The sequence below is a fragment of the Colossoma macropomum genome, unplaced genomic scaffold (genome assembly GCF_904425465.1).
Source record: "Colossoma macropomum unplaced genomic scaffold, Colossoma_macropomum, whole genome shotgun sequence".
NCBI lineage: Eukaryota > Metazoa > Chordata > Actinopteri > Characiformes > Serrasalmidae > Colossoma > Colossoma macropomum.
Window position 1 is genome coordinate 35583934 of NW_023494788.1, and position 13493 is coordinate 35597426.

The 13493-nt window shown below is 39.0% G+C and overlaps 2 protein-coding genes across 3 annotated transcripts; one reads left to right on the forward strand and one right to left on the reverse strand.

The window, feature by feature from the left end:
* Positions 1-6373: 6373 nt before the first annotated feature.
* si:dkey-109l4.3 (uncharacterized protein LOC559137 homolog) lies at positions 6374-11566 on the reverse strand. 2 transcript variants are annotated; one of them, XM_036567905.1, is made up of 4 exons: positions 11169-11566; positions 9407-9598; positions 8676-8758; positions 6374-7025 (listed from the first exon to the last, which is right to left on the reverse strand). In XM_036567905.1, the coding sequence occupies exons 1-4, from the start codon at positions 11368-11370 to the stop codon at positions 6987-6989; spliced, it is 516 nt and encodes a 171-aa protein (XP_036423798.1). In that variant the 5' UTR covers positions 11371-11566; the 3' UTR covers positions 6374-6986. The 2 variants fall into 2 exon arrangements, with proteins under 2 accessions (XP_036423798.1, XP_036423799.1); XM_036567906.1 differs by lacking the exon at positions 8676-8758 and having other exon boundaries at positions 6973-7025.
* Positions 11567-11778: 212 nt separating this feature from the next.
* tomm5 (translocase of outer mitochondrial membrane 5 homolog (yeast)) lies at positions 11779-13228 on the forward strand. The gene is made up of 2 exons (XM_036569249.1): positions 11779-11989; positions 12928-13228. The coding sequence occupies exons 1-2, from the start codon at positions 11869-11871 to the stop codon at positions 12960-12962; spliced, it is 156 nt and encodes a 51-aa protein (XP_036425142.1). The 5' UTR covers positions 11779-11868; the 3' UTR covers positions 12963-13228.
* Positions 13229-13493: the final 265 nt, after the last annotated feature.

A 13493-nucleotide genomic window follows, 5' to 3' on the forward strand; every position in this document is an offset into this window, starting at 1 on the left:
TCAATTTATGGATCCCCATCCACGGGCCTGGAAGCATGGCTAATTGCGTCTAATGGCTCTGAAGTAATTTTTGTCATTACCATCATTAACTCTGTGTTAAATCAAAACGAGTTCATTTATAGAACAAATTTCAATCTCACCCATTAAAGGTGCCTTTAACAACTTTTTGATATTCCCACTAGCAACTTTGGCAAAGAATGACATTCATTCACCTTCTCTGAGTTTAGACTGAAGAGAGGATTCTACCAGCCAGGGCCATAAGTTCCTGCCTTAAGCGGAAGCAGATTAGGGACCCCCTGAGCCAACTGAGTGCCATGAGTGTGTTTCTTTTTTTGAAACAGTGTTTGTCAAAAGCGTAATGAATCAAAAGATGTTCTATCATGTTTCCTGATCAAAATAAAGTAATAATAATAAAATAAAGCTGGGGCAGTCGTGGGGCGGAGGTTAGGGAACCAGCCTAGTGACCGGAAGGTTGCCAGTTCGATCCCCTTAGCCAACAGTACGTGACTGAAGTACCCTTGAGCAAGGCACCTAACCCCCAGCTGCTCCCCAGGCGCCATGGGTAGGGCTGCTTACTGTTCTGGGCAAGTGTGCTCACTGCCCCCTAGTGTGTGTGTTCACATGGTGCATGTATGTGGTGTTTCACTGCATGGATGGGTTAAATGCGGAGGTCTCATTCCTCTGTGTGCAAGCACACCTGGCTAAAGGTTCTGACTTATATTCTATTCTAATATGTTCATACTTGCATATAAAATAATCATGATTGGGCTCCTACATATGATACTGCATCAAGTGGTTTGCTAGCAAAATCTTGCAAGCAATAATGCATTCATTTCAGAAGAGTCTATTGCGATAATCACAACCTTTCAGAGTGAAAATAAAAAATTCCCTTCAGGTTAACTTTCATGATATGCAAATTAAACCAATAACACTGTTGCCACAGGATTTCTAATGAGGAGAACTGCAACTAACATCTTCTTGGTTTATCCAGTGATGCTAGAGGGCGCTCCTGAGCAAATTCAAAATAAATGGGCTCCTAAGCAGCTGCTGTGCAAACACCTCCCGAAATATTCCGTACATAATGACAATGAAAATCAGTAGATGTTTTAGAGGTGGGGCTACATGTTGATGTACATCACAGGGAAAACAGGAACAGTGTCTTTTAAATGATTGTGCTTAATATGACCAGGTAATTAACCAACAAGGTAAAAAAAAGGGGGTCTTTTCTGATTGCAGGCTGACTTTGCATAACATGCCCTTTCAATTTACATAAGTAGGTAATATACTGTTCCTGTCTAGAGAAAAATATGTATCTGCACACTCTCAGAAATAAAGGTACTAAACTGGAGCAGTACCCCTCTTGTCAGTGGGGTGGAACCCCCAAGGGTAAATCTCCATACCTTTAGTCAGGGAACATAATAGTATCAAAATCCATTGAAATTATATTTCCTAAGCTGTACTGACTCCACACACCCCGTCTCTCTCCAGGCTTTTTATTTTATTGTTCTGTTTTGAAATATTAAGTTATGAAAAGGTACAAATATGACCTTCTCACCTGGAAAAACTTATTGGACCTTAAAACCACTGTTGTACCTTTGAGGGCACATTACATTGTTTGTACCTTATTGAATAAAAAATGTACCTGCACAGAACCTTTATTTCTAGCAGTGTATATTTGCCGAATTTTACTTTTCTACATAATTTTAATACAGCAGCTGTCCTTTACAATGTTTGCAAATGTCATAATGAATGTATCAACCAAAACACTCCAAATTTGCTTGGAATTAAATCTTTTTACATTAACTTACATTAAAAGTAAAGAACTTGGAGATTGATTTGGGACTTGATTTTCTTTCACCCTTAAAAAGATGGTTCTTCAAGCATTCTTTAGTAAAGAAAATGGTTCTATATAGAACCATGGACACTCAAAGAACCCTTTGCATGATTGAAGTGTTCTGTGCATCATGAAAGTGTTCTTCAGACTGATGGAGAATGTGCTGTAGATGGTTCTATATAGTGCCTTTTTGAAAAGGGTTCTATACAGCACCAAAAGGGGTTTTTCTACTGTAACAAGCTGGACATTGTAACAATAGAAGAACCCTTTTTGGTGCTATATAGAACCCATAATACTGAATGTTCTATATAGAAATCACACTCTCCATCAATCTAAAGAACCCTTTCATGATGCAAAGAACCCTTTAATCATGCAAAATGCTCTTTCAGCGTTCATGGTTCTGTATAGAGCCATTTTCTTTACTAAAGAACACTTGAAGCATCATCTTTTTGAGTTGTGTTGGACAGTGACGATATGCAAGACTACTCAACATATTTCTATTGATTTTACTTATTTCAAGTGATCATATAAGGTGAATGGTGATTTGTGTGCATACAGAGATCGTTAGAGTTTCAGGGATTAAACTGAGCTACCTAAAACAAACTGAAAGCATTAAACAGTTTAAGGCTTTGGGCTGCATATTACCAACCGTTTAGGACACAAAACACATCCAACAAGTTCTTACTAGTCTTGAATTCCTCATATATCCTCCAAGTGGCCATGCACCAATGGCAAAGTGAACACAATAAAGACAAAGTAAAAGACATATATATATTCGAACCAAATTCATATCAATACGTATTTTATTAAACATGTATAAAAACAAACATAAAAACAACGGATATTTTCAAAACTCATCAGATTAAAACAGTGCAGTACATCAAAATAAAGAAAATCGTACAAAGCTCACAAATGAGCATTCTCAACATCCCAAATACAGATTTTCAGTTTTCATTTTTTCATATGAATATAATATTTGGTCTCTCTCAGGTGCAGAACTGAAATGTTAAAGGATTCCTCTTCATCTCATTCCCTTTGCAACCTAGCTGGAGACAGAGGGAGGGATATCTGGGGTCAGTTTTTACAAACGGACCCTAATACCACTTGATGACAAGCCTCAATCAAGAGAGCAGAAGGAAATGAGCACAATTGTAAACAAAAACCTAAAATAAAAAGCAGGGATGGCTCAATGTGGTGTACTGTCATCCTCAACTTTTCTCCAAAGCCCACACTCCACCTGACTGATGATTATATAATTAAAATCACAGGGAGGAACAAGACAGTGTGATCTACACTATATATCCAAATGCATCCAGAGAGCCTCTACTAATTAGTGAATTTAGTTGCTTTAAGACGCAGAAACAGCTTATATAATCTCCATAGAAAAGCTGTCAGTACCCGACCCTCACTAATGCTCAAGAAAATCCTCACAGCAATGTTCCAACATCTAGTATAAAGCCTTCCCAGAAGAGTAGAGGCCGTTACTGCAGCACAAACTCACTATTAACACCCTTCATTTCAGAAGAAACGCTGGTGTCTACAGACTTTTGGATACACAGTGTATCAATTCTGCTGTTGCAGCTCAAAATATACTCATTTCTGTTTAACTAGCAAAGACACTCATCAGCCAATCACTGACTTTAATCTGTGATGACAGTTATATATCGGCCTTAGCAGATATTCACTTGAAGAAAAAAAAAAGAGTATCGGCCTCGGACACACGTTTAGATTTGACCAATATTTTAAACCGATATTTGATTGTGTGCAGTACTGTGCAAAGGTTTTAGGCACCTAAGAAAATTAGTATTTTTAAAAAAAAAAAGAAAAAAAAAAAAAAGTGTTTTTTCCGGTCAGTGAGTGTTTATTTGCTCTGAAAAACACTAATGTCAGCATCAATACAAACAGCATTAATACAGTAAGTAGTGATTTATATGGTAGTAGTGTCAATGTCCTGCCCTCATCTCAATGAAGCCCAGTATTACTTGTAGGTATCATCCAATACCTGTTTTGGCTACTCAATAGTTCATTATGGTAAAACAAATGCTCAGGTGATGTAACACATCTGTGTGATAGCTGGAGGCATCCAGGAGAAATCTGGAACCTAACTTTGTTCTTCAAATTAGCTCACAAGACAAAAATATGACTTTGCGTTATGTTTTATTGTATTCATGCTTATTTGCATCCATTCTGATATATGGTGTTGCACTTACTGCCAAACTAAACGGATTTCAATAATGTGCTTAGGTGCCTCAGACTTTTGCACAGTATGGTCTTTTTTTGGATTCCTGAAAATCAGAATGTTTAGATGATGTGGGCACTAAAATATCTGCACTTTGATCATTTCACTGCATTTTTAACCCCCTATTAATAAATGTTATATACTTCTGTTATGTTATTTCAAGTAGAGCTACATTGTGGAGATGTTTATGTATCAGAATAAGGATTTGCATTGGTAAGCATTGGACAAATACTGGATAATCGCATTGGCTCACAATTCCTATATGGCTGCATTCTTGATTAAACTGTCTCAAACAACAAAATCACAACCTTCTTGTTGAAACTGAACACAAATTCAAATGATGTGGCCAAATTTCTGCATAATTTAGTGTGTGAGATGTAAACAGAGTAATTCAGAGTGGTTTGGTGTGAAATGGTTCAGATTTCTTCACAGTGGTGGTGATAGGAACCAGGGGTCGCCATGACTACAACACAAATATAGACATTTTATTTACTATCCAAAACCAACAGAGAACCTACACGTGTCTTCTGAGTTATATATGGAATGTTCAGCCATGAATGGATTAAATAAATACTAAATTTTAGGCTAAAACCCTCTGAAAATTATGTCACATGGTAAAACAGTGGAAAATCAGAAAAATCTGGTTTTCTGTGGGGACTGTTTTGGCTCACAGTGCCCTTCATGTAACCCTCCGCCGTGAACATGTTTTTAAAATTTGGCCAAAACTGTCATTAAAAAAGGTCTCAGACATGTCAAGCAGGTGTATTCATAACCACTTTTTTGTAATAACTTACAGTAAGGGAGCTTATAAAGGCTTCAGACATCTGGTTCCTGTCACCACCACTGTGAACTACCCTGATTCGGTAAGTTTCTGACAGAGCACTTCACACCAAACCTCTCTGAATGACAGTTTACATCTTAATTATCAGGTGTTCCCCTTTAAAGCCATGTTTACAAGGCACAAACAAAATATAACATGACATAACAGAAACATAACACATTATGCAACTATTCTACATACAGGAAAAACTCAAACTTCATGTTTCTCCGCACTGCACATCTTTCCCCCCATCAAACGTACCCAACTCACCTCATGAACAGTTTTAGAATCACCTGATGAGCTGAATCAGGTGCATTAGACCAGAGCAAACATGCAACGCACAGAATCCTCAAAGCCAGAGCTGAAAAGCTTTGGCACAAACTCTCTAGCTCCCAAGCAAACAGCAGGGAGGAGGATATGGAGGGGCATCCGTGAGCGTGGCCTGGCTGAGTAAGACTGGATACAGCCAGCATGGATTTACTAACAGATGTAGCAGTGTAGGATCAGGCCGCGATGCATTCTAAAGCTGGACGAATAAAGGCACCACAAATCAAACAGTTTATGCACAGCTGTGAGATACTGTGGCAAATCCCACAGCATGCATGTGGTGTTAGCTAAATATACTCACTGATTATGATTTTGCATGATTCAAATGTGTGAAACAGCTGCACATTAATAAAACGTGTCATGTTAACTCAATTCAAGCCAAAAGCAGCAAACTGAAAGGCAGCACATTTATTCATGTGCAACTGTTTGGCACATCTGAATAATGAACAGGACCGTGTAAGGTAAACCTTTTTAATACTCATACATAGACTGACTGTGTGTGTGTGTGTGGGGTTAAATGTAAATTAAACCATTTCAAAATGTATTAATAATTCAGTGTTTGAGATGTTAACAGAGTGATTCAGAGTGGTTTGGTGTGAAATGGTTCAGATTTCTTTATCATGGTGGTGATAGTAACCAGGGGTCGCCATGAATACAACACAAATATAGACATTTTATTTACTATCCAAAACCAACAGTGAACCTACACATATCTTCTGAGTTTTATACAGAATGTTGATGATGTTAAAATTATTTTTTTTTGAGGTTTTTCGTCAAATTTGTCACTACAAATTAGATAAGTTTTAGGTCAAAACCTGGTAACTGTTATCTATCTATCTATCTATCTATACAGGAACCAGACGTCCACCTCTAAAAGCTCCCTCACAGAAAGTTATTACATGAAATGGTTATAAATACACTGCTTGATATATATCTATATATATATCTATATATATATATATATCTATATATATATATCTATATATATATATCTATCTATATATATATATATATATATAGATATATATATATATATATATCAAGCAGTGTATTTATAACCATTTCATGTAATAACTTTCTGTGAGGGAGCTTTTAGAGGTGGACGTCTGGTTCCTGTCACTATCACTGTGAACAATTCTGACTCAAAATTTAGTGTTTCACACCAAACCACTCTCAATGATTTTGTTTACATCAACCATTTCTATAATGCAGCAATTCTGAAAAATCAGTGGGATTGCCCTTAAACCAGAAATGAGGGTGGGTGTAAGTGGGCATATTTACTGACCATAATGGACTGCAGGCTAATCAAGAAGCGCTGAAATTACAAGCATGCATAGGGAATGTACTTAAGCAAGCCAATCAGAAGGCCAGATTTTGGAACAAGCAAGCTTGTTGGCCAGTGAAATTACTGAAAAATTTAGAAATTGGTACTGAGGGACATATATTAGTACTGAAGGAGCATAAACACATTAAATTTCAATACTCAGCCCTGACTATGAATGTTTTCAGTGTTAAGTTTGCTATGAAGTCTTTTTTTTACATGATGAAGCTCCAGTGAACCAGAGCTTGTACAAATAGGGCTGAATTCAGCAGCACAAAACTGCAAATTGGGTCTACATACAAATACTAACATACTATGTTCAAACTGGCCTTTACTCAGATTTCACGAATGGTAGTCTATGGAGTGGTAAAGTGCAGCTGTAATATATCTTCGGCGCAGTTTGAATGGTTCTGCTGTGCTGAGTTTACTCTGCAGTCCGTCTTTCTCACAGACACTCAAGAGAATTCAGCACCTCCTGGAAGACCTTTATGAACAGAGAAAAAAAAGTAAAGTTTAGCTAAACTTACAGTAATAAACATCAACACTAAATTATTTTTACACATGCATTATTTTTATTTATACAGGATGTCAACAGCAGGGCGCCACAGTATCCAACTCAATTCAACTGTTACTGTTCCTGTACTGTTACTGTGAGACTGACGTATGTAAATGAACTCAGTTCTGATTGGTCTCCCTGGACTGTGTTTTTTTAACAAGCAATCCGGGCTCAAACATTCCTTATAACGTCCGCATGAGTGGGCAGGGCGAAATTCATACTCCACACAGTCTCTCCTCCTCCTCTTCACTCCTCCCCTGTTTAATTACCAGTCTAGAAGAAATGTTGCAAGTTCAGCATCAAACTTCATCTCTTTACTTGCCAAGAGCTGCAGCGGTAGAAAGCAGCACCAATGCTAACTCTTGTTTTGCTTCTATTTATGTCACTTCTTCTCTTTGTGGTTTCTTGCTGGGAGCGGGCGGCTACTTCTTCATCCTCCCATGTTAGACTGATGACAGACTCGACGCTACAGTGACTCATTATCGCCTCTTGAGGTACAACGTGGTATTACGATACAGGACAGGCTGGGGCTCGCTGTTTAGCATGCTAACTTTAGTAGATATCTCTGCAATGTCACAAAGATGTCTTTGACATAATGTTAAAATTGCCATTTCTTTACATTCTGTTGATAATTTTTGCAAATTTTGTAATGTTTTAAACCAAAAATCATACAAATTGCTCCTCTAAGGGAAAAATCAACAGCGTGCACAGTTGCGATTATCATAGCGGCAACCATCTTTTGCGGAAAAGAGGACGAAAAACAGAGACAAGGAACAAAGCAGGCAAATGGTTGTGGTGGCATGAGACAATTTGCATACTGCGCACTTTCAACCTGATTCACTGGCGACATATTTGACTACCAAATATATTCCGTGTAATAAAAACCTGATTAACATGTGGTTGAAATCTGATCAGGATTCAATTTATGAAACGCTCAGGGGGAACTTTCTGTTTCAGAAAATCAAACACTGGTGTGGTTATCTCATTTTACCACGGTGGCTATCAGTTTACTCAGTTAACCCAGATTTAGAGACTCAGGCTGTGATTTATACTCATGTGCGCATGAAAGCATAACATTACAAACAGCCACATAAAACATGAGAAAACCTTGTTTTTCAAAGAAGGAAATGGAAATCTAACTAAATATGTAGAAAACAAAGAATTTATAACAGTAAAAAAAACAACACTGTAGCCACGTCCAATGTGTTAGTGCTTATCAGAATAATAACGGCTTTTAATCGACCCAAATTGGCCAAAAGGGACCAGAGGGGTCCAACTCTGTCACACAGCTGTCCCTGACTGGTCAGAAGCCCAGCCTTGATTGGCTCCAGAGCTGTTTATGAAATCTGTATCTCAAATTCCGGATTTAGTCGGCCCTGGAGCAGGTTAGGCCTGCAGCGTAAGTTGCCATGGTGATGTAGACTAGCGAAAAAAAACGATCAACCATCATGAGCCAGAAAATTAGAACAAGCTGAGTTTAATATTCGCAGGCTCAACAAGAAATGCTGCTTGTGAGAGACTGCTGGTGTAAACGGGCTCTATGTTTGTGCACACTTGCACTTTTAGCGTAGCACTTACTTGACAGTTTGTGAAGAAGTATGAAAGTGCGACAAAAAGCTTCCTGTCCTGCTCGCTGTACCTCCAGCAGTTGATAGCCTGACCTGCTTGAACACAGAGATAGGGTTACTGAAGTAGCACTTTGGTATTCTTTTGCTTTGCTAGCCGCTGTCCTTTAAAGCAGAGGTTCTTAACCTGGGGGGTCACGACGTTCTTGAGGGGCCAATGTGGTTTAAGGGGTGTCGCAAGGGTGGTACTATAAAGATATATACCTTATTTACAAAACAATAAAAAATCCAGTCACTTCATAGTTTCAGTGACTTGATTTTTGTTATCGATTCAGTTCATGCTCTTTAAAAAGGCTTTTATCATTTTTAAATTTAATAATTTTTTATTTATACATTTACAATGGCAGTTTAACCCTTTAAAGAGCAAATAATGTTATTTATGTTGTGTCTTCGGCAACTAAAAGGTACTGGAAATGTGTTTCTTGCGTTCATTTGGCCCACACTGTGTTGTGAGATTTAGGCGAAAAACTTTTGAAAATCACCCAAAAAATAAGGAAGATAAGATCGTCAGCCAATTTGGCTAAAAAGAAATCATAATCAGACATAAAAATTCATGACTGATGCATCCCTAGGAATTTCATTGCAGCTGCTTAGACTGCAGACAGTGCACTATTTGATATTTTCCATCACTGATGAACCACTGATCATTAGGCTGTCCATACTGTCCAAATTAACATACCATACCTTGAGCTTTCTGCTGGAACCTCCCCGCCTCGTCGCCGATGCAGAAGCAGCCCTGCTCGAAGCTGATCTGGTCGTACTTGTCCATATTGGCCAGAACACTTCCTCTCACAGGCAGGTACAGCGTGCTCCCATTCGGCTTCCAGCTCTCAGAGTAATAAACCCCTCTGTGACCATCAATCATGACAAAACCGTCTAAAAACAACACACAAGTAATACTGTTATGAAGATTCAGAACAGCAGTAAGCAAAATATAAGTGATAGGTTGTAAGATCATGGGTGTAAATCTCTGACAATCGAATCTCAAACAGCTCAGAATTCTCAAAACAAGAATGAATATAAGTGAAAATAAGTTAACATGTCCTCTACAAGGAAAACATACAAATGTCTCATTAATGCAATTTTTAGTGCACAGTTTAACAGATTGGAGATAAATAAAACACACATTATATAACTGCCTATAACTTCTAACTTCTTCTAACCCATTGCCTCTTCTGTAGCTGCCCCAAAAACTGGAACAGTCTTCTACTTTTCATTAAGGAATCTCCCACAACAGGCGTCTTCAGGTCAAATAATAAAAAAAAAAACATTTATTTTATTGGGCATTCAAGTCTTTTTAATGTCCAAAGATGCCCAAACTTTTGCATACACTCTTAAAAAAGATGGTTCTTCAAGTGTTCTTTAGTAAAGGAAATGGTTCTATATAGAACCATGAACATGCAAGGAACCCTTTGCATGATTAAAGGGTTTGTTGCATCATGAAATTGTTAGTGCTATACATACAAAAAAGTGCTATAGATGATTCTATATTGACTCTTATTGAAAAGGGCTCTGCTATAGGTACGATGGCAAGGCTGTAACAATAGAAGAACCCTTTTTGGTGCTGTAGAGAACCTTTTTGAAAAGGTTCTGTATAAAACCATCTAAAGCACATTCTTAAATCAATCTAAAGAGCTCTTACCCTAAACATGCAAAGGGTTCTTTAAGTGTTCATGGTCTTACAAAGAATCATTTTCTCTACCAAAAAACCTTGAAGAACCATCTTTTTAAGTGTGTTCAACTGTATGACCATGAGAAGCTTAACTCGTCGCCTCAATATATTAATTTGTGGCCACACCTTATTAAAAAATATTCACCATATCAACTTAGGAACTCTGATCTCTGTTTTCCTCGCAAAGCAGGTTTCCAGGTGTTTTTCTGCTATACATGGATCTATATAGAACTTTTTTAAAAGAGTTCTGCTACAGGTATGATGTCAAAACTGTAAAAATGGAAGAACCCTTTTTTAGGTTGTATACAGAACCATCTACAGCACACTTTCAACATAATCAATATGAAGAACAATTTCATGATGCAATAAACTCTTCAATCATGCAAAAGTGTTCATGGTTCTATATACCACTGAATATGGCCATGAGAAGCTTAACTTGTGGCCTCAATATATTGATTTGTGGCCACAACTTACTACAATATCTTCACCCTGTCAAGGTAAAGGCTCTTTTTTCCGTTTTTTTTTTTCCCCAAAGCAGGTTTCCTGGTGTTTCTCTGCTCTGTGTGCAGAGCAGGAGCTACTGCAGCACCAGATTTGGGAAACACATCTATATATAATAAAGCAATGCATTACTGTTTTGTTTGTTTACGTTCGGAAGCAGTATTTTATCTTCCCCCAAAACCTGAAGGCACACTTTACTGAATATACTGATTCTAAACCAGCAGATGCAACTCAGCACCTGCACTGCACACTCCTGCTCCTCACTCCACTCACTGTGCTTCCTGGCTGGGGTTTGGGTGGGGAGTGAAGCTGCAGCCCCCCTGTTCTCTCCTTCTCCACCTCCGTTCATGCTGCTCACATCACTGCGTTTGCGTTTGCTGGGCATAAACACTGCAGGAGCTCCCCATCTCTGCTCCTGAGGATGGACACTGCAGGACAACAAGCCGCCCAAATGACTCACATCAGCCACATCCATCTCTCTCACTCTCACTCCACAAACACACACTTGCGTTTAAAAGTGCACAGCAGAAAAAAACAACGTGTTTAATAAAGCTCAGGTTAACAGTACTGGCGTCTTTCGCTGTTTTTTTGCACGGCCGCCTGATTTTGAAGCGCTTTTAGGTTTAAATTTTAAAATAATTCCTGCAAAATTCGCATTTTCTGCTGCATGTCCCTCCGACTGCAGCCCTCGGATACCGCCTGACTAAAATGCGCAGATACGTTGTGCAGAAAGACGCCAGCTGTATTAAAATATTGAGCTAATATAATAATATTGGACCTGTGTGCTACCAATAAAATGTGTATAGCCATCTGAAGCACTGCTTTGATTAATGTGATATACATTGTGCGTTAAATGTCAGGACTGCGGCTGGGTGTCAGTAATGGGGCCCTGCGCGGCTCACGTTTTTCTCTGCGTGGTTAATGGAGAGACGCTGAGCTCCGCTGACCTCTATCCTTCATCCACACCGACAAAATGTTTAAAATCGAGGGCCTGGGGCCGAAGATGGACCCGGAGGAGCTGAGGAGGAAGATGAGGGAGGATGTGATCTCCTCTGTGAGGAACTTTCTGATCTATGTGGCGCTGCTGAGAGTCAGTGAGTATCACTTGAATTTTACGGTTCCACCTTAAATGGTGCCGCAGTTGTTGTTATAACCCTGCAGGCGCCAGAGTGAAGTGATGCACCATTTAAGGTGGAACGGGAACACTCAAACAACCATGGGATATGTAAGGAAAACATGAATTATGAGATTAGAAGCATTGTAATACAGATAAATACTACACATTTACACAGCTCAGCCATAACATTAAGTCCACCTCCTTGTCAGCTCCACTGATCACATAGGAGCACTTTGTAGTTCTACAATTACAGACTGTATTTCATCTGGTTCTCTGCGTACTTTGTTACCCTGTTCTTTTTTAGTGGTCAGGACCCCCACAGAGCAAGTATTATTTAAGTGGTGAGTCATTCTCTGTTTGTGTGTTAGTGTGTGTTGTGCTGCTGGAGTTTTCAAACACTCACTGTCCACCTTTACCTTGTTGGTCCACCTTGTAGATGTAAAGTCACCAGTCCTGCAGCAACACTGAGGTGTTTAAAAACTCCAGCAGCACTGCTGTGTCTGATCCATTCGCACCAGCGCAACACACACTAACACACCACCACCAAGTCACTGCAGTGCTGAGAATGATTCACAACCCAAATAACACCTGCTCTGTGGTGGTCCTGTGGGGTTCCTGACCATTGAAGAACAGGGTAACAAAGTATGCATAGGAACAGATGGACTACAGTCTGTAACTGTAGAACTACAAAGTGCTCCTATATGGTCAGTAGAGCTATAAATGGACAAAGAGTGTAGATACAATAAGGTGGACTTAACATTATGGCTGACTTGTGTATATGTGTATTATTACCACCCAAATATGTGTATTAAAAAATAGTACTCTACACGTTGTCCAGTCCAAAGCCCTGCCAAACAGAATGTTTTATGCCTTGTTTGGGTTGCCATTTAACCTGAAGCTTGTTCTCTGTTGCAGCACCCTACGTTTTGAAGAAGTTGGACAGCATATGAGAACACTGAGCCTGGTGTGGATCTTCACCTGAACACTTCAGCACGCCCTGAATGGTGCAGCTCACATCCATGAAGCTCTGTCAACTGTCAGTCGTGTTGCTTTATTCTTTCCTGGAAGCCACTGAATGTACTTTATTTTGAGTGCAGGTTTTGCACTGGTGTTGTCCTTACAGTTTATGAAGTGACCTGTCAGTGATGTTATGGACCATTCTGTGTTGATCACTAGACATGGACTAAGCAATAAACCCTCAATGTACTAAACTTTCCACCATCAGAAATTTCTTGTGAAAAAACTCCATTATGACCGCTCACACATACTGAAACTTGTAGGAGTCCATGCGATTTAGGCTGTTTTCTTTCTGTCATGTATGAAACTTTACCATCATTCACTCTGTCTAAAAAAAATCTGCTTCTAATGAGTGAATTCCTTTAAGGTGCTCTTATTGCCATGCGGAGCAGTGGAACTGGAGTGATGGAGCTCCATCCAATACCTTTGGGCGGAGTTGGAGTGATCTAGAACTGACCATCCAA

Bases quoted from the DNA above. Each gene is read 5' to 3' on its own strand.
- tomm5 (XM_036569249.1), top strand. From the start codon at position 11,869: ATGTTTAAAATCGAGGGCCTGGGGCCGAAGATGGACCCGGAGGAGCTG. The intron at 11,990-12,927 runs GTGAGTATCACT...TCTCTGTTGCAG, and splicing joins TGTGGCGCTGCTGAGAGTCA to CACCCTACGTTTTGAAGAAG.
- si:dkey-109l4.3 (XM_036567905.1), bottom strand. From the start codon at position 11,370: ATGGATGTGGCTGATGTGAGTCATTTGGGCGGCTTGTTGTCCTGCAGT. The intron at 9,599-11,168 runs GTGAGTGGAGTG...TGTTGTTTTTAG, and splicing joins AACCCCAGCCAGGAAGCACA to ACGGTTTTGTCATGATTGAT. The intron at 8,759-9,406 runs GTATGGTATGTT...GTGTTCAAGCAG, and splicing joins GTTCCAGCAGAAAGCTCAAG to GTCAGGCTATCAACTGCTGG.